Raw genomic sequence first — 25002 nt, forward strand, 5'->3', positions numbered from 1 at the left:
ATATCCTGACTAGATTGCCTTTTGACAGGACGGGAGAGTGAACAGAACAGGGTCCCAGGGTGATAGTTGTCTTGGAACAGCCAGGGGTTCATTTTTGTGCGGGCTCTGTATTTGTTCATCAAGCCATCATGAGGTCGGCACATAGCGGGATTCCTTCCCGTATATATTCCTCAATATGTATTGACAAGGAAACATTGACCAGAGTTGTTACTGAAAGATTATTGTGGTGGTGAGTGGAGGCAGCAGCACGACCAGGTTGCACCGTAGAAAAATATGGAAAAGGCATTTTTTGTTCCAAAAAGTATCCAGAGTCCTGAATGGGAGGGAAACAATTAAAGTTTTCTAAGAGTAGCTTCTTAGCTCACCAGGACTTACTTCTCTGATGAAATCCATAAGAGCTTGCTGCAGCCATCTTAACTTGGTCAATTAGAACCAAAATGCTGATGCATGCTATTTCTGAATTTTGGACTATATATCTTTATTCCATTCTTTCCTTATAAGAACATCTCCACTAGAGTTGCTGCAACAGTTAGTATTGTCATAAACATACTGAAATTCAGTAGTGGGGACATCCAGTGTACACTGGAATTCACAGAGCAATAATGGTTAAAATAAAACCAACAACAACAAAAAAAATCCCTCTTCCCTGTATTCCCAGAGTTATTTCCTTTGGCAAAGGCCGGGGACTGAATGGAACTAGCTACGTGTTTGCCCACCAGTTTAGTAGAAAGAGCAAGTAGGATCTGTGTTCCTTTCACCCAAAGAAAGAAAAAAACATTTTGGTGAGATTTCAGTGTAATGATAGTTGCTTCAGCCTCATTTTGGTTTTAGAAAGTTTTGGCAGCAAAGCTACAGCTGGCAGGACCAGGCAATGCCAGTCTGCTTTCTGTAGAAGCCAGTAATGCTTCAACCATTCAAGGCTGTATTTCTTCCCTGCCCTGTTTTGAAGGTGGCAGGGGAATCCTTACTTGTTTTGCTGCATTTTTGCTAAAATCCCTTACTAGCAAATGTTACTGTGAACTGTGGCACAGAGAATGTAATCTGTGGCTGTTTTGCATAGTTGGATAATTTGTTGGTTTTGGTTTTAAGCCGATTTGTGACTCTCTGAGGCTAGCACTGCTGCAAACCTTATTAATAGCAGTCCTTGTAATTTTAGAGGTTTTATCTTTTCGTTATTATTCATGCATGCTCATTTCTGGATTTGCTAATATGCACTTTCACTATCTCATCGTCCTTGCTTGTGGAAGGAACAGTGTGCACCAATAGTCTGGTGTTGTTAACTTGTTCTGTTCATCCCACAGAATATTAGAAATTGAGATGAAACTACACATTGTTACGCCACACTTCTGATTTTCTCGGGGGGAGGGGGAAAAAAAAAAGCTGTGTAACTATTCTTAGTTGATATATTAAGTGTGAAATTAAGCAGTTCCAGTGGGATGAACAACTGCTATTCAGAGGGAGGGCCTTTGTAGTTCTGCCTTCTTCTTAGAGCTACAGCAGTTCAGTATTCTTGACTCAAAGTGTTAGGGCAGTGGAAAATCAGAGCCTATCAAGGCTGCTAAAAATCCAGGCTTAGACGTGTGCCTCGTGTTCATGTGTGTACATCTTGCAGTTCAGTGATGACCCTAATGACTTCTTGAACTTTTAATGATAATGCAGCTGTCTGTTCATGGTGCTAATTAACCCAAAAGCTGATTCCTCCCTCCCCCTCGTTATCCATTCTGTGAATGAGATGTGAAAACAAGAAGACGACTTTTCCCGTGCCCTAAGGACTGTCTGAGCCTGGCAGCAGTGACCCTGCTTGAGCAGGACTGAAAGAGCTGCTGAGCAATGGCCCATGCTCCTTTTTAATGGGTTATTAAAATTCCACCTTCTCCCCCTCCCTCCAGTCCTGTTAACAGTTTGGAGTGAAGGCACTTAGGGGAAAACAGCTGCAGGAATAACTTTCCCTCTTTTGGAAGGGCAGAGACAGCTGTTCAGTTTGTAAGTCTAAGGATTCCACCACTACTTATTTAGGGCCTGATCCTGCTCCAGTTAAAACCAGTGGGAAGATTCCCACTGGGTTCAACAGGCAGTTGAAGGAAACGGCTTCAGGAAGTAGCTTGCAATCAAACAATGCTACTGCAAAATGTTGGAAATAGCTAGAAAGGGAAAAAGAGAGTAGGAAGGCATTTGTCACAGGGTTGACTTGCTGAGTTGCCCGCAGTCTCAAAGAAGAAGCACTCAGCAGGCCATCTTTTTACTTGAGGAACAGGTTAAATTAGTGTGTGGTACCCTAAGTCACTTTTTAAAGATAGCTCTAGTACGTCTACGTTCATTTTAAGTGTGCAGTGTTGACAGACTTTTGTTGGCACAGTGAATTAAACGACCGATCCCTGATGCTGAATGCTTATTTTAGTTGAGATACTCTTTGAGGTCATAGGGATAATGGCTTACTTTTTGAAATAATACCAGTTCTCTGTACCTTAAGTTCTCATGGCTGTGAATTTACTTGGTACTTTTGAAAAATGAGGGGGGAAATGGAATTTACTCTTGCTTCTGTCATTAGAGCTGCTTATTGTCACCTCTGATTTATACAGTGAAAGAAGAGTCTAGAAACTCACTGAAGAGGATCTGAATTTCTGTTCCATGGAGAATTTTGAAAGGGGGAAAATCTATTCGGTCTGAAATGTGAAGGAAAAATGAAAATATTGGTCCTCAGCATGGAATTTTTGGAATGCATCTGAATCTAACATTTAGAAGGGTTAATTCAAAATTTCTATTTTGAATGAAGGTGTCATTTCCTGAAAACAGGTCTCATTTTTTCTGAGAAGAAAAACAAAAACCAATTTTGCTGAAGTTGATGCTTTCCTTAGAAATTTGTGACTAAAGTAAAACCATGTTTCTTGATGGGGGAAAAAATAATTTCCAGAAACATTTCTACCAATCCTGTCCCTGATGGTTTATGAGTAACAGCCTCCCCTTCTGGAAGTGCTGATTTCGATCATATTACACAGTACCTCTCAAGCTGGGAGAGGTTCCAGTTTATTAGTCGTCTGGGGTTTATAGTTAGCTTTTCTGAATGCTGAGAATTCCCATTAAAACAATTCCATATACTGTTTGCTTGCTCCAGTCCTTGGCAATGGGCAGTTCTCCTTGGGTTTGCTGCATTAATGAACAAACAAGTTTGTGGCTGTGCTGCTGCCTCTGAACTGAGACGAAGTATTTCCCCTTGTGTTTGTGTTAGTTCCGTCCCAGTCGATGTTTAAACATGTTACACCTGTGTTCCAGGTATGAGCTTAACTTGATCCTGAAAAGGTGGCTCTTGGAAGGGGACTTCATTATTTTGTCCAAATTGTCCCTGTTCCAGCAATGTCTCAGGAGGCCCAGGCAGGCAGGAATCAGTCAGGCTTGGTGTATGCCCTGGAAATGATTACTCTTATATGTAAACACTCAGCAGCCCAGTGTCCAGAGAGCTGCTGCCTCCCAAAACAGTTAATGGACCTTAGAGCATTCAGAAATAGCAATCACTGTGCCATGGTAGCCAACCATATCTTATGACTTTTTGTTGGGGTTTTTTATTAAGAAGTTACAAGGACAACTAAGAAGTGTTAGCAGAAAGCAGACTTACCTCCCCCAAACTGAAATTTTATGAAAGTTTTTAGTAAGAATACTTTATGAGGCTTTCAGATGCCAGTAGCACAGGTGAGCTGAGTGGTAGGCTCACTTTAAATAAATCTCTTTCAGATTCATATTGTTAGATTTGAAAATTTTCATATAACACCCCACTAATTAGCAAAACTGACAAGGAATGAAACAGTATAGGTTAGCCTTGAATTTATGTAAGTGTTGTACAAAAAAAAAAAAATCAACAGTTGGTGGTAGGTAGGGACTGTCAGCCATGCAGTAGTATTCTCTGTGCTTAAACAGACTTTTGCTAAGAGTACTATTTCATTAAGATTTCATTGGGAGCATACAAGTAGTGACACACAACTATTGAAAATCTATTCTGATTATTGCCTATTAGGTTGTTCATGAACATGAAATTTTGATTGAAGATTTATATGAAGGAAGTCTGGGTAATAAAAGAATGAGATGGTTGTACTTTTTCTTTCTCTCTGCATTTTCTGTGGAACAGCTTTGGCCAGTCTGTCAGAAGGACAATCGGGGTGTTCTTGAGAAAACTGTTTGGAAAACAAAGGTAACTGGGCAGTGTCTGCCTACCCTTTCTACTGTCAGTGCTCTTTGTTATTGTACAAGGAAAATCCTGTGTCTTCAGAGCCAGAGGGAGTATGCAGTCTGTAGTATTTGTGCTACTTGTGGAGAGTTGTTGTGTATAGATATTTGTAGACATGAGGTGTCTTTTTTGGGTTTTTTTGGTACCTTACTCCCACAATAAATCAACACAACTGTTTTGGAACACAGTTAAGACAGGGGATCCTGGAAAATTTTGGATAGATGAGCAAATTGGTCATTGTGAGGTTTGCCCTGAGCTTGACCTGTAGTCTGACTGGGAATTGTGAAACATGAGGCTGATTCATGACTTGGGGAGGTTTTCCACTTGCTTTAAGAAACACTGAATGGGGATCCCAGTGCTACACCTAAGTCTTTACATGGTGCTCAGACTCCAGGGTAAAATTCTTCATGTAGCTCAGCTCAGCTACATAGTATCAATTATTGTGGTTACATAGGAGACATGAAGAAAATGGCTAGTAATACATAAAAATAATAAATAATATATATAATATAAAAAAATAGTAAATTCCTTACTCATTGTGATAAACCAGAGTTTTGTCATGGACACCTCCAGTGCGAATGAGCAGTCTGCAGGGGCTGTCAGCTTCTGAACAATTTATAATGGCTTAAGAATGGTGTGCAAAGGTGCTGACTTTTCTCAGGAGAAATTGTCTGAATGCAGGTTTAGTTCCAGGGTCAGGCAGGCCTAATACTAAGTCCTGTGCAAATAGGATCAGCAGAGCAGCACACAGACCTGACCTCGTTAAATATGTATACCTCTCTGGCTTGGACAGCTGCTTAGCCTGTCAATTTAATGCAAGTTTTCTAATGCAGGAAGGAATTTGCAGGCCCACCCAGTACCCTTGAAATCTATACATGTTCCCAAACAGTTCCTCCTCTCTAGCTCCTACGTGCGAAATTGAATGTAAACCATGTGATCAGTGGAGTGCAGCCTCCTCACAGAATGCTGGCTTCAGGCCCAGCTGGGCGAGGTGCTGAAGCAAGGAGAGCCCTCTGAAGTAAGTTGCTGAAGCAGGGAGTATCCAGGCTTGTGGCTTTTGATACTCTCTGCATTGAAAGGTTTCCATGGGCTGTCAGAGCTGCCCTCTTTCTAATACACAGAAGGAAACTGCTTTCAGATGTTCTCTTTAGCAGGACTCCTTCTTCCTCCTCCTGTTGGACCGTTTAGATGTGAGCTCCCAATGCATTCATGGGCTGCACAGTGGGTTAAGGAAGACTAATAAAAAGGCAGATTTGGCTCAAGAGTTTTCTATTGCCTCCCTGAAAAATACATTGATGAATTTATTACAGGTGTTAACTCCTGATGTCCCACAGAGGAAATCTAGCGCTGAGGAGCCATGACGTGCCAGTGCTGTGTATCTATCCATCTAGAAGTGTCTTGCTGTCATGTGAAGCCCTGGACATTCCTAACCCTAACCTCAGAGTTAGGGTTAGGTTAGTCAAGTTCAACCCTGGACATTCAGTGTATATATGACCGAGTGCTGGGTCAGAGCATCTTTTTCCCTTTTCTCTTGTGATGTATGTGGCTGCTTGGTGAAGATAGTGGGTTTGTTTGAGAACTAGATCTCAAATTGTGACAGAACAGCTTGCAGAAACAAAGACCATATCCCGTTAGAATAACTTATCTAGAGCTTGGCAGGCTAAGAACTGAAACTTCTGGGAGATGTGGAGTCAAAAAGTAAAAATGGATTAAAGGATGTGTCTCTATGGCCTCTTCAGCCTCAGATCTCCTCACTGTGTGCCCATTTTGATGTACACCTAAAAGCACTGTTGTTTGAGTGTTTGCAGCAACAGGCGTTGCATTTGAGGACTCTATATTATCCTTGCTTTGTACTTTGTTTTTTAAGTAGTGCCCAAGACCTCAAGGGAGTAAACATCAGCCCCATGAGAATCAGAAAAGAATATCTGTGATTGTAGCAGGTTTGTTAAAATACCATTCAATCTGTTGTTACCACTCTAGCACTCATTCTTGGAGTTTATCACCTGTGGAAATGGAAGATCAGCCTCACTTGCAACTGTATCACTAAATCAGAGGCAAAGGACATGTTTTCTCCCTGCAGAGGCTGCTCCCCTAACTGTACTTCTTAAGGCAATTAATCTCTCACCATATGCTCCAATTTGCTTTCCATGTTACTGCTCACTTGATGGCTTGGGAAACGATCAATGCCAGAAGCACATTCCTTTCAGGCAGTAAATGCTCCTGCAGCAGTAAGCCATGCACACCAGCGCCTTGTTTCATTAAAATGGCATATGGTTTCCATTTGCCCTTAATTGGTCTCACTTCAGCTTTGCCATATTCTCTCAGTGGAAAGCTTAGACCCGTGGCTCCTTTAAACAACTGCAAAGAGCTATGAGAAACCAGAGTCTTGTCTGTGTCCTCTCATCCTGTATGTGCTGTGTCTAGAATGACTTGATCTGGAAGTGAGGACTGAGTTAGATTTTACTGTGCAAATCATACGTAGACCAAATGAAAGTGGAAAAGGTGCTTTGAGCTGCTCGTTGCCTGACCAGCTTTGAGTCATATGCTTGTTATTTTTATCCACTGTTATATGCTGGCTTTGGAAATGCTTTTGTGTGTTGGTTTTGACAACCATCTTTCCAACACTGCTAACCCTGGCTAAAAGCAGCTTGTTCTTTGGCAGTTGTTAGAGGCACAAAATGAGGCACTCTGCTGAAAACATCCCTTGGAGTGAGGTGCAAGGTTACCATCCTACTGTACTCTGCTGGTGTGACACTCCCTTCCTCTTCCTCCATTTGTATCACTTTTCCTTTCTTCACTCTGATACTTGCCTATTGCCTTTTGATTACAGCTTGAGTTCTAGCTTTCCATAACTAGTTAAAAAATATTTAGGTGCAAAAAAAAGCCTGCCAAAAAGGAGATGGAGAAGTGGCTACTTGGCAGGAATGACACTGGTCCCTCTTTTTATTTTACCAGGAGTTTCTCAAAGTTGTAGGCGTGGTCTTTATGTAGTCTGTGGTGTCTCTGCTTGCTTACATCTGTGACAAACCTAGAGTATTCTACTGACAAAAGGTGTGAGACTAATTTAGTGATGTATACACTACTGTGACTCAGCTAGCTACACTCTCCCTGTTCTAGCTAATCTCTTGGGCCTACCTGGCTTCCCTGAGCTTAGTGGGTGTAATAGCTAGTAACAATAGATGCTTTTTTAATTGTTGAATAAAATTGTTTCTTCAGCTTCTCTGTGTTTATCACAAGGTATTCCTGAAGCTAGTCTCCCTTGGTACAAAATGTGCCCTCTACACGTGAGTCTAGAAAATTCTACTTGTAAATGGATATAAATGCATTTTAGAACCCTCCTTCATTCCTCCTCCTTTCAGCCTTTCCTCTACCCTCCAAACAGACCATCTGTGTATGGTGGGAAAGCCAAGGGAGCTAATACCAGTCAGATGCAGAGACAGTGCTGGGCAGCTGAAAAGTCTTCAACCAAATTGTATATCAGAACCTGAATGAAATATGTAAAAGAGAATATGTAGTTTCTTACCTAACAAAGATCTCTGCTTTGTCTCTGATTCTAATATATTTCAAAAGGAGCTTGGGCTGCCAGAGGGTGAGATGCACCATACGGGAAGGAGAAAAATGCTTACTACTGCTGCCATCAAAAAAATTGTATATAGTTAATAAGGTAAAGGTGAAATGCCAAGCAGAAAACAAGTTCTGCTTGTTTTATGCAACCTGGCGTCTTTAGTTTGTGGTCTTGCTGGGAGGTTTAACTTTCTCCTAAGTAAAGCCCTTCCAGAGCAGTTTACATGATTTGAAGTGATGGGAAGTCTGATGGAATAGTAGTCTTGCATGAAAGAATTGTATCACTCCTTATTTTGCTGTGTTGGAAGTCAACCAGTTCAGCTTGTTATGCAAACAGGAGTTCTCAGGGATGGGAAACCAGATTAATAGTTAGCAACTGCAATTGTGATCACTTGTTTTAGACAGAGGTTGGGCCTGGGTGAAGCCATCTAATTGCCTTCCACTTTTTTGGGTGGCCTTCAAATGGCCTTGTGATGCCACAGGGAACGTTTGTTTTTTTTTTTTTAATCTGTAAAACAAAGGCTAAAAGTAAATATTATAGTTCTGGTTAGAAAATGGAAAGGAACGATATTATCATAATAGGATCATAGAATGCTAGGTTGGAAGGGACCTCAAGGATCATCTGGTCCAACCTGTCTAGGAGTCTTGCCTTCCTGTTTTTTATTTAGATTTTTATTGTTAATATTTCAACACAGTTGCAGAAATAAGCACAAGTCCTTTCTAACATGATATTTGTGTGGCAACTGTCTTAACTGGTGGAGGTGACTGATGTCAAGCTGCTCTTTCTCCATCAGTGCTTCTTAGAGTGCTTTGAAAAGGCAACAGGTCAAGATTTGGATTGTCAGTAATGAAATCTAGTTTGTTGGTGAAGAGTATGAGAAGAAGGCAGCCAGCAACAAACTGCTTACTTCACTAGCTTTTTTTTCTTCATTCTTGATGAAGTTTTCTGGTTATGCTGTGTAGCAGCACAGCTGGATTTGGCTTCTTCTAAGACAAAGCAAAAGAGGTTTGCTTTCTCATGTGGCTTTGACTGGAGGTTGTGATGGAACAATGGAAAATAAAGCTCCTCTATTGTACTTTTTCAGCTTTCTTCTTTGCAGGAAGCTTTCAAGTTCTATATTCTGTTTTGTAAAAGAATTATTACTTTGGTTAAGTAGAAGGAGGTGATGTTCAGTATAGACATATCATCAAACAGACTGGATGCTTACATCTGTTTTTTTCCCTTTTCATGAATCCCCGATTGTCATCAACATTTCCCTCTCCATTCTGCTTTGCTGTGGAAGTTGAGGAATGGATGAGAGTTTGTTTTCTTGTCCCCATTCCAGAGCAGGCACCACCCACTTGCTTCTCATACAAACCTAATGCTATCAAGCAATTTAATAGAGATTCCCAAGAGGCTGCATATAGCTGGGCCAGACTTGTAGTCCAAAGGACACAATGCACTTGGAGTTATGGTCCTCTGTTTTTAGGGAGGCTGAGTGCTCATAATAATTGCTAACAGATCAGGCAGGGGGAGTGGGAAAAGGAGTGCAGCTCGTGACAGAGAGCAAGACAGACCCAGCAATTCTGTTTATTTAGCAGCACCAATGTTAGAAAATCTGTATGTAAAAGCATCCTGCCTGGACCAAGTTAGCACACACCACCACAATAAATGCCAGGATAAACTAATACCTCAGTAGTGTGCTAGGTGTGCTCAGGAGTCTTAAATATACAAGCTGCCTTAGCCCTACGTGAAGTGAGCCTTTCAGCATGTACCAACACAGTAAGGAGTTTTTGTGAGGCAGGCTGTATGAGAGAGCTGCTAGTAAGCTTGGTACAAAGTTCTCATTAAATTGCTCTTGCAAAGAGCCCTGGTATTTGAGTGAATAAAATGGCAGCCTCCTCCACGGCATATCCTGTGTCTAGTGTTAAGGCAGCGTTTCCAAGTGCACCATCCTGCTCGGACTTGGTTTTTCTCTCCAGTTCCTGATGTGTTCAGTGCCATAAGGATAGGAGCCTTTCTTCAGCCTCCTGGTGATCTTGCTGGCCCCATATATTTTACTTTGCCACTATGTGGATGTCAAAGAAGGGACCAGGAAAATAACTTGTCCCCTGTGTCTCCACTGGTAAAGAACATGAATCCTCTACATCTTCCACTTAAATGCAGTGAGCATGCGTCTCAGCCAAACCTGTCACTTAAAAACACTCATATTGCACACCTATAAAAAAAAAAAATCCCTGAAACAATGTTAAATGTAACATTTCTTACTGTTCATAAAAAATTAGCCACGAGGGAAATGGGTTTGGAGAAAATCCTGGTCTCTAAAGGGTGTGTGCCTCCACTTGAAAGACTCTTGATGGATGACAACCAAACTACTCGTATGAGAAGCAGCAGCTTCTTGTGGTGCAGGTGGGGACTGCAGCTGCATTTGTGGTGGTAGCATGAGCAGGTACCATTGCCTTCGGCTTAAGGGAAGGTGAGGTTTGTGATAGTGTCGCCATCTAGTGGGTGGCCCACATAGGGGATACAGGCTGGGGTTGATGCCTTTGCTTTTCAGTTGAGAAAAAGAGCTACTACACGTGTGGGAGCTGGTGTCTGCCTGGATGAAATGACTTGGTAATTACAAGTCTTTTCACCATGTTGTTTCCTCAGCTTGGCAAATGCTTGATATCTCACATGTCCACTTGCCTCACATCAGTCATTGCCTATTTGTCTGCTCCTTGCCTCATGAAAAGAATGCCTTCTGCTATCTCAGCTGTAAAGCCAATGTCCTCTTCTGTTCCCTATCTTACATTTAGGCCTATTCTTCCTATGAATTTTTGAGGAAATGGCCAGGGATAAAGGTAAAGAGTTAGATGTGTGTGCATTTGGGCAAATAAAAGTGCATATAGGGCCTTTTTCACCATTCTAATTTGTTTGCTTTTTATAAGACCTCATCCAGTGCCATTTGGAAAAATATGCAATTTTTGTATGTATTATGCAGACAGTTTGTACCACACTAGAGGTGCCAGTGTGATACAGACCTGTTTGCAGCTGTGGCAAATCTGAACCATCTCTGTTTTCCTAAGCACCAGTCTAGTTTATATTAAAAAAATAAAAAGGCAAGGGAAAAGAGAAATATGCTTACCACTTGTGATACATTGTTATATGTGTTTCTTGAATCCTCAAACACAGCAGGTTATTATTTTCTTAATTTTTTTTTAAGAATTTATATATCCAGTTTTCCTTCTCTCTGTTCTCTTGTTCATTTTTTAAATCATGTCAAATGTTGAGAGGCAGCTCTTATGTTTTCTTCTCTTTGAATCATAGTGTGGCTGCCATGCTTATCTTATCAAGATTTATATCCTCATCTAATTTAACTTTTCATAAATAATTACGAGTCACTCATGAGACCTTGCCAACTGCTCCAGTCCCACAAAGTGACCTGACCTGAAACCCCAAAGTACTGAGAAACATTCATCTTGGAGTATTTTCGTAGGCAGTACTTCAAAGGAACTGTGGTTTAAAAATATGCAGCTATTTTGGTGACCACTTGTGTGGGATAAAGTTTCCCATCACTAATAGCAGGACTGTAATAGACTTCAGGGAGAGGGAAGGAGTTCAGGGGAGCAGTCACAGCACCTTCTGCCTCATTTTGCTCAAGCATTATGAGTCCTCAGAAGTAAACAGTTGGCTTCATTAGCATAACACAGACTGAATTTGCTGCAGAAATACTATAAATTTCTAATACTTAGCTGAGGCTGTTCCTCTGGCAAGTATGCATGACCCTTGCTCAGTTAGGAACAATGTTCTTTATCTTTTGACTTGGTGTGATGAGTGGTCCAGCAGTATAACTGGTGAGTGGCTATTTGAAAGAGCAAAGACAGTACCTGGGAAATGTGTGGCTGCAGATCTGCAGCTTGGACCTTGGTTCTGAGCAGATTTCCAAGTTGCTTTCATGCAGGGAGGCTTAGGTTGATGAAACTGGCCATGCAAGAGCAACCTCTGAGCAGTCTTGTCCCTCCAGCATTTTGCTCGTTATCCAGAAGCATCTAATCCTCAGGGGGTGGGAGTTCAGTCTCACAAAATAAAGAGTGTAAACTTAAGTTGGAGTATTCTCTGCTCCTTGGCTAGCAACGACTTTTTTCTTTTATATGGGAAAAAATTAAGCAGGAGGGTTCTTTGTTTGTTTGTTCCTAGCTTTTTGGTATTGGAAGGAACGTACCTAGAAAAGTTATCATGTGAGTGATGAAGGCAATGTCTCCAAGATATGGAGGGCTTACTCCATTTACAGAAGGCTTGAAATGCCAGCCCACATAAAGATACTTCATGGTTTTTACTCTGTGAATTTGCTATCATGATTTGTACCAGCTGTACTGGGCAACAATAATCTGAAAATACAGGGGCTTTAGTCCAGTCACAGATCCTTCTACCAGCTTGTAAGGTTAACATTAGCTGAAATTGGGATGCTGTTATGAGCTAGCGTAGATGCTAATTTTGAACCTTTGGTCCTGTGGTGAAGCTGTTGATTAGTCCATAAATCAAAGTTGGTTTCTTTCTGAAGTGGCTGTGCTACTCTTAACTAGAAATTAAAAGGCTGCCAAGATAGCACTGAGGTACATGAAGAAAATGGACTTTCAGATATTTTGTCAGCAATTGGGAATGTGCCTGTCAGCTTTTATGCTGTGTTCTGTGCTGTTTGGAAGCTCTCGTATTTTGCAGTATTGCCTTGTAGTGTGTTTCTTATCATCGTCAATAAGATACAAAATTTTGTTGCCAAGTTCAGATGTGTTGAGCAAAGACCTGTTTTTTCAACTTCAGTGTGTCAAATAGATGAAGGTTATACTTTTGACACCCTTTGCTATAGACTCCAGCATCAGTGAAGTGCTCTGGAATTCACAAAACCTCAAAGAAATTGTGTTCTTTCTCACTGACTCTTAGGCACTCTGGGTTTTGTAGCTTCACTGATGGTTGTGGTGGTTGGTGGCAACAAATGGAAGAACTTAGTTCTTTTAAGGTATTTTCAGTCCTCAAGGATATGCTTCAGTGTAGCTAATAAATTTTGAAGAAGGGAGTAAATTGAAGTCCGTACAACTTGTTAAATAGCAGAATCAATAAAATCGTACTGGCATTTACTGCCATTGGATAATAGAAGCTTGAAAAAAGAATTAAGAATGAAGTTTGACATCCAGTGAATTAAGGTTTTGTTGGTCCTTTGAATCAAAGCCAGCAAGGCTGTCTTACCTAGCTTAAAATTTATTTGACAAGTCTGGCTGAAGCACAGGATATAAATCAGAGCAGAGTGAGCTTGTCTTCATTTCACACCATCCTCATGGATTAAGTTCCAGGAACCTGGTGTGTATAACCAGACCTGCCTCTTCCTTTAGATCTGTTCTTCAGATTATTCAGAAAGCTGGGACAAGCTTTTTGCTTCATTAATTTGGTCTAGGCAGTGCACAAAAACTCTAGCCTCCAGCCTCCTCTTTTCCCCATTTATTCCAGTGTGCTCTTACGGCTGAAACCTAAACAAGCTAAGATGCAATGAGATGCCTGTCTAGCAAAACATGTCCCTCAACTTTGTTGCTGCCTTTTTATAGTGTTACAATGCAAATATTAACTCATTAAGTTTTCCTGCTTGCAAAGTAGCACTTCCACCTCTTTGTCTCCCTTCCATGCCTTCCTGCTTTTTACTGACTGGTGTTCTGTGATGCATTAATATGATACATTCAGCAAAACACAGAATGCTGCAAAAAATTGCTGTGAAAGCAGCACCTCTGCCCTGTGCAGAGAGTTATGATCAGAACCTTCACAGGCTCAGAGGAAATTATGCATTTGGTCCATTTTAGTTGCTGGATTTCAGTAGTCTGGAACCGTTGGGTCATATACTCAGCAGAGGTGCTCTATTTGCAATTGTGTACCAACATAAGCTTTATTCAAAAGTGCTCAATATCTTCTTTACGACAAAAAAAAAAAAAAAAAAAAAAAAAAAAGATGGGGGGAAGGAAGGTTCTTGGGTATTTATATGGAATTTTTTGGTCTTTTCCAATCTCCTGTTCTACAGCCTTTCTAAAAATTAAGCCATTTCTGTTGCTTACATGATGTCACTAAGCTCCTCTACTGTGGAGCTGACGGATAAAACTTTTACAAAGAGGACTGATGGAGCAGTACGTTTTTTGTGGACTGTCCCAAAAATACAGGAGCAGGAGAACTCATAATTAAGCACTGACTGTAAACAACCCACTAGATCCATCTGAGTGACTTCAACACCCTTATCTATCATAGCTTGGGCTCAGTTGGCATTGCTGTGTTGTGTCTCTGGTACAATAGAGGTGTCTGTGTCAGGGTGGATACTGTGTGCTTACACACTGCCCCTTGGCATCCATAAAGGGCAGTGTACATGTGGTCTGATGGGTCACCTTTAGTGTGTCTTCCAGATGGCTTCTGGCTGGCCTGGCAGCTTTCACTGAAGATTTGGTGTTTGCTGAACAATCTGGTTTTGCACAGTAGCCACTTGTTGAGAGTTCTGTGGTATCTGAAAGGTGGCAGCCGTAGCAAGTGTCTGGAAATAGGATATTGCAGTGCACTCTGCTGTATTTTTCTGGTTATTGGGAAACAGAAGCTGCATGGGGTACCTGAAGACCAATTTCAAAGTAGTAACTTGTTGAACATGATTTTGTATGTTGAAAGTTAAGACCTTAGCTACAAGCTTCATCCCAGTGGCTTGGTGCAAAGGTTTTAACCCGGCTTGGTCCTAGCTGTAGTCAGCTTTGCAGATTTCAGTGAGATCTCAACATAAATAATGCCTCTTCTTCACAGACAAGTGGATTTCTAAATAAATACTTGCTTTGGCATCCCATTTTACATGCTTTGTGTATGAGATTTAGAATAAATTGAGAGGAAAGTTGGCCTGGAGTTTTGTTTCCTTTTACAGAATAATTTTTCTAAGTGGCTTATTTGAAATGGAGGGTCTAGCCTAAATGTTGTGTGAAGTTTTATACAATTTGTTGTGTTTCTGCTCTCTCATGACAGTGATCCGAGCTAAAGTTGTGGGGAAGAAGCTCATGAAAGACGGACCATTTGGAACGATGCGATACACAGTCAAGCAGATGAAGGTACATTTGCAGACATTCCACATAGAATTCTAGATATGATTCTAATTTATATGTAACAACAAATAGAGTTTGCATACTTAAAGTAACAGCACCTCAACTTTTTGTATTGGTCAGCCAGAATGTGGTAGAAATTTGCCTGGAGAGGGGGAAGGAGCAGGAAGAGGTTGTTCCTGGCACCCCGTGCTTAATACCTGCATTCTTCCTTTATTTTTAAAACTTCTGGTAGTAAAAGATCCCAGATAGGCTTCTCTAGATACTGGAGTCCCATTTCTGTTCAACATACACATTGTTAGAAAATGGAAACGCAAGTTTTCCCATGCAGCACTTTCATCAAATTCAAAATGTGGTGGTGATAGGGGCTCTGCTAGCCTTGGGAAGAGTATTATTCCATATCTCCTTTCCCTGCATTCCACCAGTTAGAATCATGGAATTTTTTTTTCCACATACAGAACAACCAAAACTTGTATAGTGAACTCTTCATATAAAGCTAAACCAAACACTGTAGCTTTCACATATCATCAACTTAGAGCTATAAAGTATTGACTGTGAGCTGAGATGAAGTAGATTGTCTATACCAGTGGCTTGGATTCTCTAGTTGCTTTCTAATTCTTTGCTGCACAGACTGCACTCAACCTGCTGCTTTGGACTCTAGTTTTTGTTGTTTTGTTTTTTTTTTTCCTTAAACTGATCCCCTGTTATGTAATGCTAAAAATCAGCCCTAGATTGTTTTTCTTGGCTGTGCCATTCCAGTCATAAGACTGGTTTATGTCTTATTAAAAAAAAAAAAAAAAAAAGAAAGAAAGAAAAGAAAGGGAATGGAAAAGCTTGGCAGAGACTGCAGAAATCTGAAACATATTAAACAAAGTAAAGGTTCAGAAAAAACCCAGTCACTTGCCTGCCTCATAACAGTAACTCCCTTTATAAAGCAGTTTATAGCCAAGCATGAAAGCCAGGAGGAGGAGATGCAAAGCCCGTTTCAGAAGCTGTCGCAAAACTGCACACGCAGCCAGATCTGGTCCTGGCATGGCTCTGCCACTGGGGTGGAATGGTGAATAAGAGGGTGTGAGGTGCTATGATTACCAATTTCTTTCATCTTGAAAGTTTTTCTTTAAGTTTCAAAAGGAAACATACATTTGTTGCTTAACTTGTAAGGAAGGCAACTGGCTGTGTTGGCAACAGTGAGACAATGCTGCCACACCTTTATTTTTTAAATTTTATTTTAACTTTTTGGTGGCTGTCCCTGGCTTCATCAGGCTTGCAGCACTCTGTGCTGTCCTTGGCCAGCTTTGTCACTCCACCTCAGCCAATGTATCCCACTTCACAAAACTACTTAACATCCACATGCTGCAGTGGCTTCAACAACTTTTCTTTCTCTGATTTTTATCCTCATCTGCCCAAGATCCCCACTTTCCCTGCTACTATTCCAAGAGTTTGGTGCTTCCTTTCTAACATATGACCATGAGCAAGGTCCAGTGGTGATCTAGAATAACAGTTTTCCCCAAAATGAATTGATGCCCATGCTCCTGACTAATGATGGAGCCTTCTGTTAGCCAGTGAGCTGCAGTGTCAGAGGTCTCTGGAACCACATTAAGCATTCCTTCTCTAGTGAAGGAGCCTGAAGCAGAGTCCCTTCTACAAATAGGAAAGACCTCTATGTGTCTCTTGGTATGGGAGGAGCATAAGCCCAGGCAAGGTGAGCAGGCTGAATGAAGCAGCAGCCACTCTACTGTCAAGAGACACCATCATATCAGTCTTTAAATGAGACACCCTGCCCTGTTTTTTGTTTTGTGGGTTTGTTTTGGTTTGTTTGGGTTTTTTTGGGTTATTCTGCAGCACAAGGCCAGGATGTTTACAGCAGCTACTGCAGTAATCTGTAACATCCTGGTGCCAAGACCACAAGAGAAAATAATTGTGTTTTTGCAAGGGCAGTTCCACAGTGTTTCATTAGGAAGCTACACGTCCAACAAAAGCAAGAATTATTTTGAAGGGGATCTAGTGCATTGGTCACACTGCCTCTATGCCTGCTACATAGATGGTGGGCTGGTGAGATGTTCCAGTGCACATTTAACTGTGACCTTTGGCAGGAAGGAACCTCAAGCAGTCAAAGTGCTGAGTAAAACTGGAATGTCTGGAGGACATACTTCTTGATAAACAAACAAACCAAGGGTTTTCTTTGAAGTCTGTGTTTTTGCTAAGCGTAGAGACTTCAGTATAAAGAGGGATTCAGCTCCATGCAGTAGGGGGGCTCACAATGATTCAGCAAATTTCTCCATTGCTCATCCCAATGAAAGCTGGCTGTCCTTCTGAAAAGAAAACTTGAGGCCTGTGGCTCTGCACAGTTGCATGGGAACAACTCTGAAGATAAAACTAATATGTTAGTGTTTTTGGCCACCTATAAAACCGTCTGGACCTGCAGATGAAAAATAAACAAGCTACTGAGTCTGTCAGTGTGTACTAAATTGCCTGTGGAAAGCATTGGGAAGCCCTAAAAGACAACAATCAATCTTTGCATTTCTTTCCTGGGTTCTCTGGAGTTTGCCGTGACTGATTCTTGCTCTCACTTGTTGCTGAATGTCATAACTAAACCAGATTAGGGCTGGAACTGGAGCACAAGGTCAGCTCTCAAGAACAGAACAATACCAGGCTTTCTAGCATTCAGTCTTGTTGTCTGAAAAGGCCTTGTGATTTTTCAAGCACCCTCTGCCTTTCCCCACTGCTTTCTCAAATAATTGAAGAGTATTTCAGGATCATGTGTCAGTAACCTGCACTGGACTGATCTAACTCCTGAATGTTCTGTGATGCTACAGTGCATTCTGAGAATGGCCCAAACCTATTTCAGGAAACTGCAAAGGAAACAAGGAGATAAGATATTTCTGCTCCATGTTCACAAACAGTTGTGGTTGACCGTGGCAGCACTCTGCACAGGCTGTCAGAAGCAAAGAGGCTTTCCTTGGGTTGTTGCTAATCTGTAAAATGAGTCTAGGGGGTGAAACCTGATAGTCCCAAGAGGAAAGAAGTGGGGTGGGATTAATTTAGTTTAATTTTAGACAGACTAAAATAAGGTGCTGAGTCTTTTCTGATCTCTTGATTGTCAATGGAGAGAGACAGCAACCACCGAAGTGTAATTCAGCCCACCAGTTGTAGACAGCTATTTTAGGATGGGCTGAACTGTTCTGGAGGTGCCTGTTCTTGGTGTTTGACTGGAGAGGGTGTCTAATGCATATGGAGTGCCTAAATTTTAGGTAGCTGAAGGTTAGGAGAGATGACTCCAAGCCTTGGTAAATACTGTGACCTCATATGGGCTGGTGAGAGGGAGGAATATTGTATCACAAGGTGAAGTTTATCATGCAGCAGGAACCACCATAGGATTTGCATGTATATTTCTGAGGCAATATGGGGGCTGCTAAAGGGAATGCTGACACAGCTGGAGAGCAGCAGTAGCAGACACCACCATGTGATGCTTGCTAATACTTTGTTCCCTGTCATTATGCTTCTGAAAATACACTTTTGTGGTGACAGGAGGACTCCAAGGGTAGCAGTTAGGAGAGAGCCTAGCTTTATGGTTGGTTTTCTTCTGACTGGTCTAATAGCACTTTCAGGATATTTTGTCTATCCAAAAATAATGGTTAAGGTATTGTTTTTTTCTTTTGAAAGAGAGCATCTGCAGAAGATTCCCCCTTGCCAATTTTTTTTTTCCCTCTTATGAGAACCAAGGTCATGGTGAATTTTCTTTAGTCATCAGAGGATGAGGAAGGCCCTGTCTGCTCCCACCACTGGGTCAGCTAGTGTGACAATTTCTAGCATCCACGGAAGGTCACTGAGGGGTAAGCTGAAGTGCTTTTTGGGAGGCTGAACTTGCTTCCTTCAGTAGCCCTGACAGTGGTGTCCCTGGTGGTAATGAGAACAGCAAGTTAGATCCAGGAGTTGAAAACCAAACACCAGTTCAGCATCACTACTTACTTCAGAGACTGTCATGTTGAACTTGATGGTGCAGAAGGTGGGAGGAGTGATGACTGTAAGGGTCCTGTAGGAAAGGCCTGAGAACTTTCTCAGAAAACTGATTAATCTACCTTGTAGCCCTTTGTAGGGAGGGGGAGAGTGGCCTCAAAGTGTGCCTCTGCATGTGTAGACCTTGTAGCACAGCTGCTTGATTAGCCCAACACTACCTGGAGTGACAGATCTCTTGTTCTGCACATGCACAGCACACAGCTCTCTGAACTGTAGATAATGTGCTCCCTGGAGAGGCTGGGCAGCCCCAGCTGTTATCTTAGGTAGTCTTATCTGGTTAGATACTGTTATCATAGCTTCTCGGTGTGACACCAGCTAGAATGAAGCCTGAATGCATGATCTTGAATCTATGTGCCTTTCCTCACAGTAGCCTTGGCAAGTGAGGCAGGGCTGTTCTACAGAGGAGGAGCAGAAGTCTATTGAGGGCTAAATAATTCATGAAAGGACAGACAGAGTGCTTGTGCCAGAACCTAAATCTCCAGCTATCTTGAGCATAATTGGAAAATCTGAGTAGATCATTCCAAGAAAATTGCAGGGATAAAGCAGAGATTAGGCAAGGTTCAGCTTTTCTATATTCACTAAAAGACTTTGCTTATGTATGGACACAATGATATATTCCAAACATGATCTGTGAGTTTCTGTTGATACAGTATGACTAATTTAAAAAAATGCTTTCCTTGCATATTTGGTGAGTGTAGAGGGAATACTTGAAAATGCAAACCCTTGAGCATGTCTTTTGTTGCACACAGCAGTGCTATTACTGAATTGTGATACTATCGTAAGGTTATGTTTGGGGTAACGTAACTAAGGAGCAAAAAACCCTGGCAGACAGTCCATGGATGCCCAGAAGATAGTCTGACCTCCAGCATAAGCAGAATTAGTAGTAGTTTTTTATATTTTGATGTTTGGTATCTGGGCCTACCATAAAATCCATTAAATCAACAGAGATTCACAGAATCACTGCAGCTGGAAGGAACCTCTAGAGATCATCTAGTCCAACCCCTCTTCTAGAGCAAGGTCATGTAGAGCACATTTCACAGGAACACATCCAGGTGGGTTTTGAATACCCCCAGAGAAGGGGACTCCACAGTGTTTCTGGGCAGCCTGTGCCAGTGCATTGTCACCCTTTCAGTAAGGAAGATTTTCCTCATGTTTAGATGGAACTTCTCATGTTCTAACTTGTGTCACTTGCCCCTTGTCCTGTCACTGGGTACCACTGGAAAGAGCTTGGCTCTATCTTTCTTACACCCACCCTTCAGATATTTATAGGCTTTATACCCTTTCAGAAAGAAAAGGCTTTGTTGTTTTTAAAGGAGGTGAGGGACTAGTGAAATACCCTGGAATAATAGAGGACTTAAAAAAATAGAATGCTACCTGGAGAAGAATACCACAACTTAGGTGACAGAGCAGCAAGGATCTACATCTCTGGATTGTATATTTATTATTTTTTTCTCATTTTGCCTCACTTAAATATTTATGGTTAAACTTTAAACTGAATATGGATTTTGCTCTCAGTAAATCTGTCAGAGAAAAGGATAGTGTGGGAAATGCTATAAAACTGTGATTCTCTCTGACTCTTACATTTTCCTTTATCTTTTAAAAATTGGTAATTAGTATAGTTGGTGAGGAAAAAAAGAGACTGAATGCTTTGAAAAGATAACCAAATTTTAAAGATGGAATTTTCAGGAAAATAATCATCAATGTTTCAAAAATAGGCTATTTTTTACTGGCGTGCAGCAGTTGTTGCATTGCTGTGCACAGACTTCATTATGCTACTAGTAAGTGGGTATGAGTTTTCCTAAATTGCAGTTGTACTGTCAGGTCAGATAGGGACACATGCTAATTTCTGACTGAATCCAAGTGACAGAGTATCTGTGGGTTCATATTTCAATTAAACTGAACGGTAAGAAAGATTATGAAAAAGGGGAAGGAGTATAAAGGTATTATGTACACATGATATTTTTCTCCATGGTGCCCATCAGCACTGGGCTAAATTTAGGAGATGTGCTAGAATTCTATTTCTGCATTCATTTAGTTAGAGAAACACTAAATCCATGCTGAGGTCAGCAGAAGTTGCCTATGTAAGGGGTTTGAGAAGAAGGTGTCTGGCTTGGTGACTTGGATCAAGCGCCAAAGGTTTGAAACCCTTACAGCAGCAACACTGGAAAAAAGGGTCACTGTTTAAAAGAAAAAAACATTGGTTTGGAAGAAATTGTTTAAGTAACATGAAGGAGAAAGATTCCAAACTTGAACTAATTTAATTTCTCCCTAATTATGAGCTATATAAGTGGAAGAAAATTGTTCAGGATGTTGGCAGAGCTTGCAGTGTTGGCACTTTGCTTACTCAGTGCCACTGGAACTAATGTGAGTGGGAAAAAGTGGTCCCTGTGCTGAATTGTGATGGCTTCGTAGCAGGTGGATATTCTGCTTTACCAGCAGATTTGGTGGGGAGATTTCCCTCAGAATCCTGTTAGTGCCTGTCTTCACTCTTGTAAATGCCAGAAGCTCACAGCTTGCCACCACAGTCTAGGAATGTAGATTGTAAAGAATCTAAATGAAAAGTTATCATCTTAAGTTATCTTAAAGCATTTTTATTCTCCCTCTAGATGTACAGGGGCTTCCAGATAATGCCACATGTTCAGTACATCTACACAGAAGCCTCTGAGAGCCTTTGTGGAGTCAAGCTGGAAGTCAACAAGTACCAATATCTGATTACAGGTAAAGGATAATGTACCTACAATAATCAAAATGTCTTCTGTTCTATATATACACCTCCTAAGGACGTGGACAGCTGTGTAGACAGCTCTATAAGCAACTTCCCAAGTGATGGCCCAACAGTATTTTGGTGTGCAGTACTCTTTAATGCTGAGAGTCATTTCACTTTCTAGATTTTCCTCTCATTCCTGTCGTATCTGTTATTCTAAGCCATGTTTTGACAAATATGCTGTATGACAGTACAAAGCTGTCAAAACATACCTGAGCTGGCATGTCTGTCACAGGGAACTGGTTGCAACTCTGCTGCACCAGAAATGGAAGATCCCTTTTGGAATGAGCTGGAGAAATACAGGCTGCTTAGGTGGGGGGATGCAAGAAGACAGATGTAGACGTTGCCAAGTTATGTTTCTTGTGAAGCTGTCAGTTCACTTTTCTCTGTTGCTGAGAGGAGTTTGACAGCAATACTCACCTGCATGTTGTTGCTGGTGCTTACAGCTGGCACGACACTCCCAGCTTCCAGAAGTTCTGTAATCTCCTGGCCAGAGATTCCTCAAACCAGTTAATAAAACGAAAGCAGTTGCTGAGCAATGACTGGAGCCAAACATATTGAGGTCATTAGCAATCTCAGGAAACAAGAAAAGCACTTGAGCTGAGAAGTGCTAACGTGTGACCACGTCTCTGTTTTAAAGGCCGTGTGTATGAAGGGAAGGTGTACACTGGCCTGTGCAACTGGTACGAGAAATGGGACCGACTGACGCTGTCCCAGCGGAAAGGCCTCAATCATCGCTATCATCTGGGCTGTGGATGCAAGGTATGTGCAGCTCTGATTAGGTGGTGTTAAGACATTCAGGCCCTAGAATTCTGTTTCCCCTGGCTAGGAGTACCAATGCTGCTGGTGAACAGCCAGCGAGAAATGCGGAACAATCAATTTTTACAGCAAAAAAAAAGTAAAGCTCAGCTTTAGTGTTTAGACCGGAGAAAATCAAAATGCAGAGTCCTTTTAATGCACTGTTGGAGTTAATTGGGGTTGGAGAAGGCTTGCAGAATCTATGCAGAAGCCTTAGCAGGTTAATGAAATCATGTATTGGAGGCTTGGCCAGATATGTCCAGCTTTTTTCCTGTGAAAACATTTTGAGTACTTAAAACCTCACAGCCTGGCAGTGGCACTAAGGTTTTTGCTCATGGCCCCAGGCCTGCAAAAACATAGACATGAGCTCAACTTTTCTGCACCTGAAAAGCCCTTTTGACTCTGAAATTACCTGTATATGTGAAAATAAGAGCATGCTTCTGTGCTTTCTGAATGGAGGCTGAATTTTGGGTTAATATGCAAGATTTGAGGGAGTGGAATTTTAAATCCCTTGTCTGTGATAAAAAGACATTTTATATAATGCTGTTTTTCCATGTCACCTTACCTGATTGTTCTTTACAATTGCAGATTAGGCCCTGCTACTATCTGCCCTGCTTTGCCACCTCCAAGAATGAGTGTATTTGGACAGACATGCTCTCCAACTTCGGCCACTCAGGATACCAAGCAAAGCACTATGCCTGCATCCAGAGGGTGGAAGGTTACTGCAGCTGGTATAGAGGATGGGCACCTCCAGATAAAACGATAATTAATGCCACAGATCCCTGAGCACACTACCCCTTCCTTATCTCCCCTCTCCCTTACTTGTGGCTGATCTTCCTTTGGACACTAACTCTTACCAGATCATGATGATGACAATGAAATTAGTGCCTGTTTTCATGCAAATTTTAGCACTTCGAACACTTAAAAAAGAAAAGGAAAAAAACCCAAAACAACCAAACAACAAAACAAACAGGAGAAAAAAAATCTGTGCTACCTTACTGAATTTGTAATCACATTTTCCATTTTTTGATACCACTCATTTTGATCAGACGACATTTGGGAGCTTACTTTTGCACACCAGAGGGAAAAATGGGAGGAAAAAAAAAAAAAAAAAAAAAAGATTGGAGCTCTTGCTCTCTTACACGTATCATTAGCTGTAGCAATATAATCTCTATTTTTTTAGGAAAACAAAAATCTAAAAACTATGCCAGTTAGGCACTGTACTCTTCTATATGCTCGCTTCCCCTCACCCCTCCTCATGCACTAAGTGCTGAAATACGTAGACACATCTATTTGAAGAAAACCAGGTTTCATTAATCAGATTGGCAAATGAAACACACTGAAAAGAAACCCAGCCTAAACTCTGGAAAAAATGACGTCCAAAAGAAATCCTCCTCTATGGGAGAGACTGGCAATGTGACTCCAACAGTGGGAGAATTCACCTGGTGTGTCTGACCACATCATCTGGTAAAAGCATTGATGACTTATTTTCCTAGCTAATTCAGTCACAGTGTGAAATCAACAGCACAAAGAGAGAGAGAATTTTGTATCTTTGTTGTTGTTGTTGTTTAAAAAACAAAAGCCCCATCCCCTATGTTCAGGGAGGTGAATCCACCTACAGCAGAGCAAATGAAATGCTGTGCCATACTGTTTCAAGCAGCATTGGCCCCTGAAATTTTGCAGCTTAGATTCAACAGCAAAACCACCTTGTGACTTCCTTGAACCAAACTTGCAGAAATACCAACTGTCTATCAATCACACGGAAGAGGGAAAGGGGAGACTTACTAGAGCTCTTACTATAAAAAAAGTAAATCTATTGCCAAAATAGTGTTTTGCTGAACTAAGATGTATATACACTTAATGACATAAGCTATTTTTGACAGGACATGGAATTTTGTTTTTGGTATTATAAACAACAGAATGGTTTGATTGTGTTTTAAAGGCAGAAATATTGACATTCCGAGTCAGTGAGTTGTGTTTAAGATATTGAAGCTCCAGTGTATCTGCAGTGGCTACAGTCATTGTTTCCTCTGTACCTCCTTGCACCATGGTTCCTCCCCTGCAGCTATACTAGCTGCATTTGTTTGTTTAGTGAGAGGAAGTGTGTGTGGGGGCTAGGCAAGAAAAAGTGGTCTCCTAATAAGTGCTGGCCGGGATCATAAAGTTTCATCTGCCCAGAGGATTCCTTCTGTGTCAAGTGCTGTGTTTCCCTCTATGCACTGTTTAAGCATAGCTCTGTGCATGCACTCTCATACCATGCCCTGAACTGATGTGGGAGGAGGAGCCTTGCTGTCTTGTGCTTTGCTGTCGACTGGAGAAGTTTTCTTTTTTTTTTTTTTTTTTTTTAATTAAGAAAACTATAATATAATTTTTCTTATCAAATAAAAAGTATTTTAAGTTTTAATGATGGTGAAGAAGGGGTTCTGACAAAATGGGTGACTGAGTTTTGGATGGGGAGGGCTTGGGAAGGGAGAAGATTATGCTTAACTTCATTTTTGTATTATTATGATTATTTATCTTAAGTTTCCATATATCTTCAGTTCATTCCACTTAGAAAGCAGAGCTGCCACCAGCAGGAAAA

At 41.2% G+C, this 25002-nt stretch overlaps 2 protein-coding genes across 2 annotated transcripts in view; one reads left to right on the forward strand and one right to left on the reverse strand.

The window, feature by feature from the left end:
- The window catches only part of TIMP3 (TIMP metallopeptidase inhibitor 3), a 35769-nt gene extending 11785 nt beyond the window's left edge, over window positions 1-23984 (forward strand). The window contains exons 2-5 of the mRNA XM_071729261.1: window positions 14769-14851; window positions 21466-21577; window positions 22264-22385; window positions 23010-23984. Of these exons, the coding sequence (XP_071585362.1) occupies window positions 14769-14851; window positions 21466-21577; window positions 22264-22385; window positions 23010-23207 (515 nt within the window). The 3' untranslated portion in view covers window positions 23208-23984. The remainder of the gene's footprint in view (window positions 1-14768; window positions 14852-21465; window positions 21578-22263; window positions 22386-23009) is intronic.
- The window catches only part of SYN3 (synapsin III), a 199298-nt gene that overhangs the window by 100837 nt on the left and 73459 nt on the right, over window positions 1-25002 (reverse strand). The gene's annotated exons all lie outside the window — the stretch shown is intronic.

The sequence above is a fragment of the Heliangelus exortis genome, chromosome 1 (assembly GCF_036169615.1).
Source record: "Heliangelus exortis chromosome 1, bHelExo1.hap1, whole genome shotgun sequence".
Lineage (NCBI taxonomy): Eukaryota > Metazoa > Chordata > Aves > Apodiformes > Trochilidae > Heliangelus > Heliangelus exortis.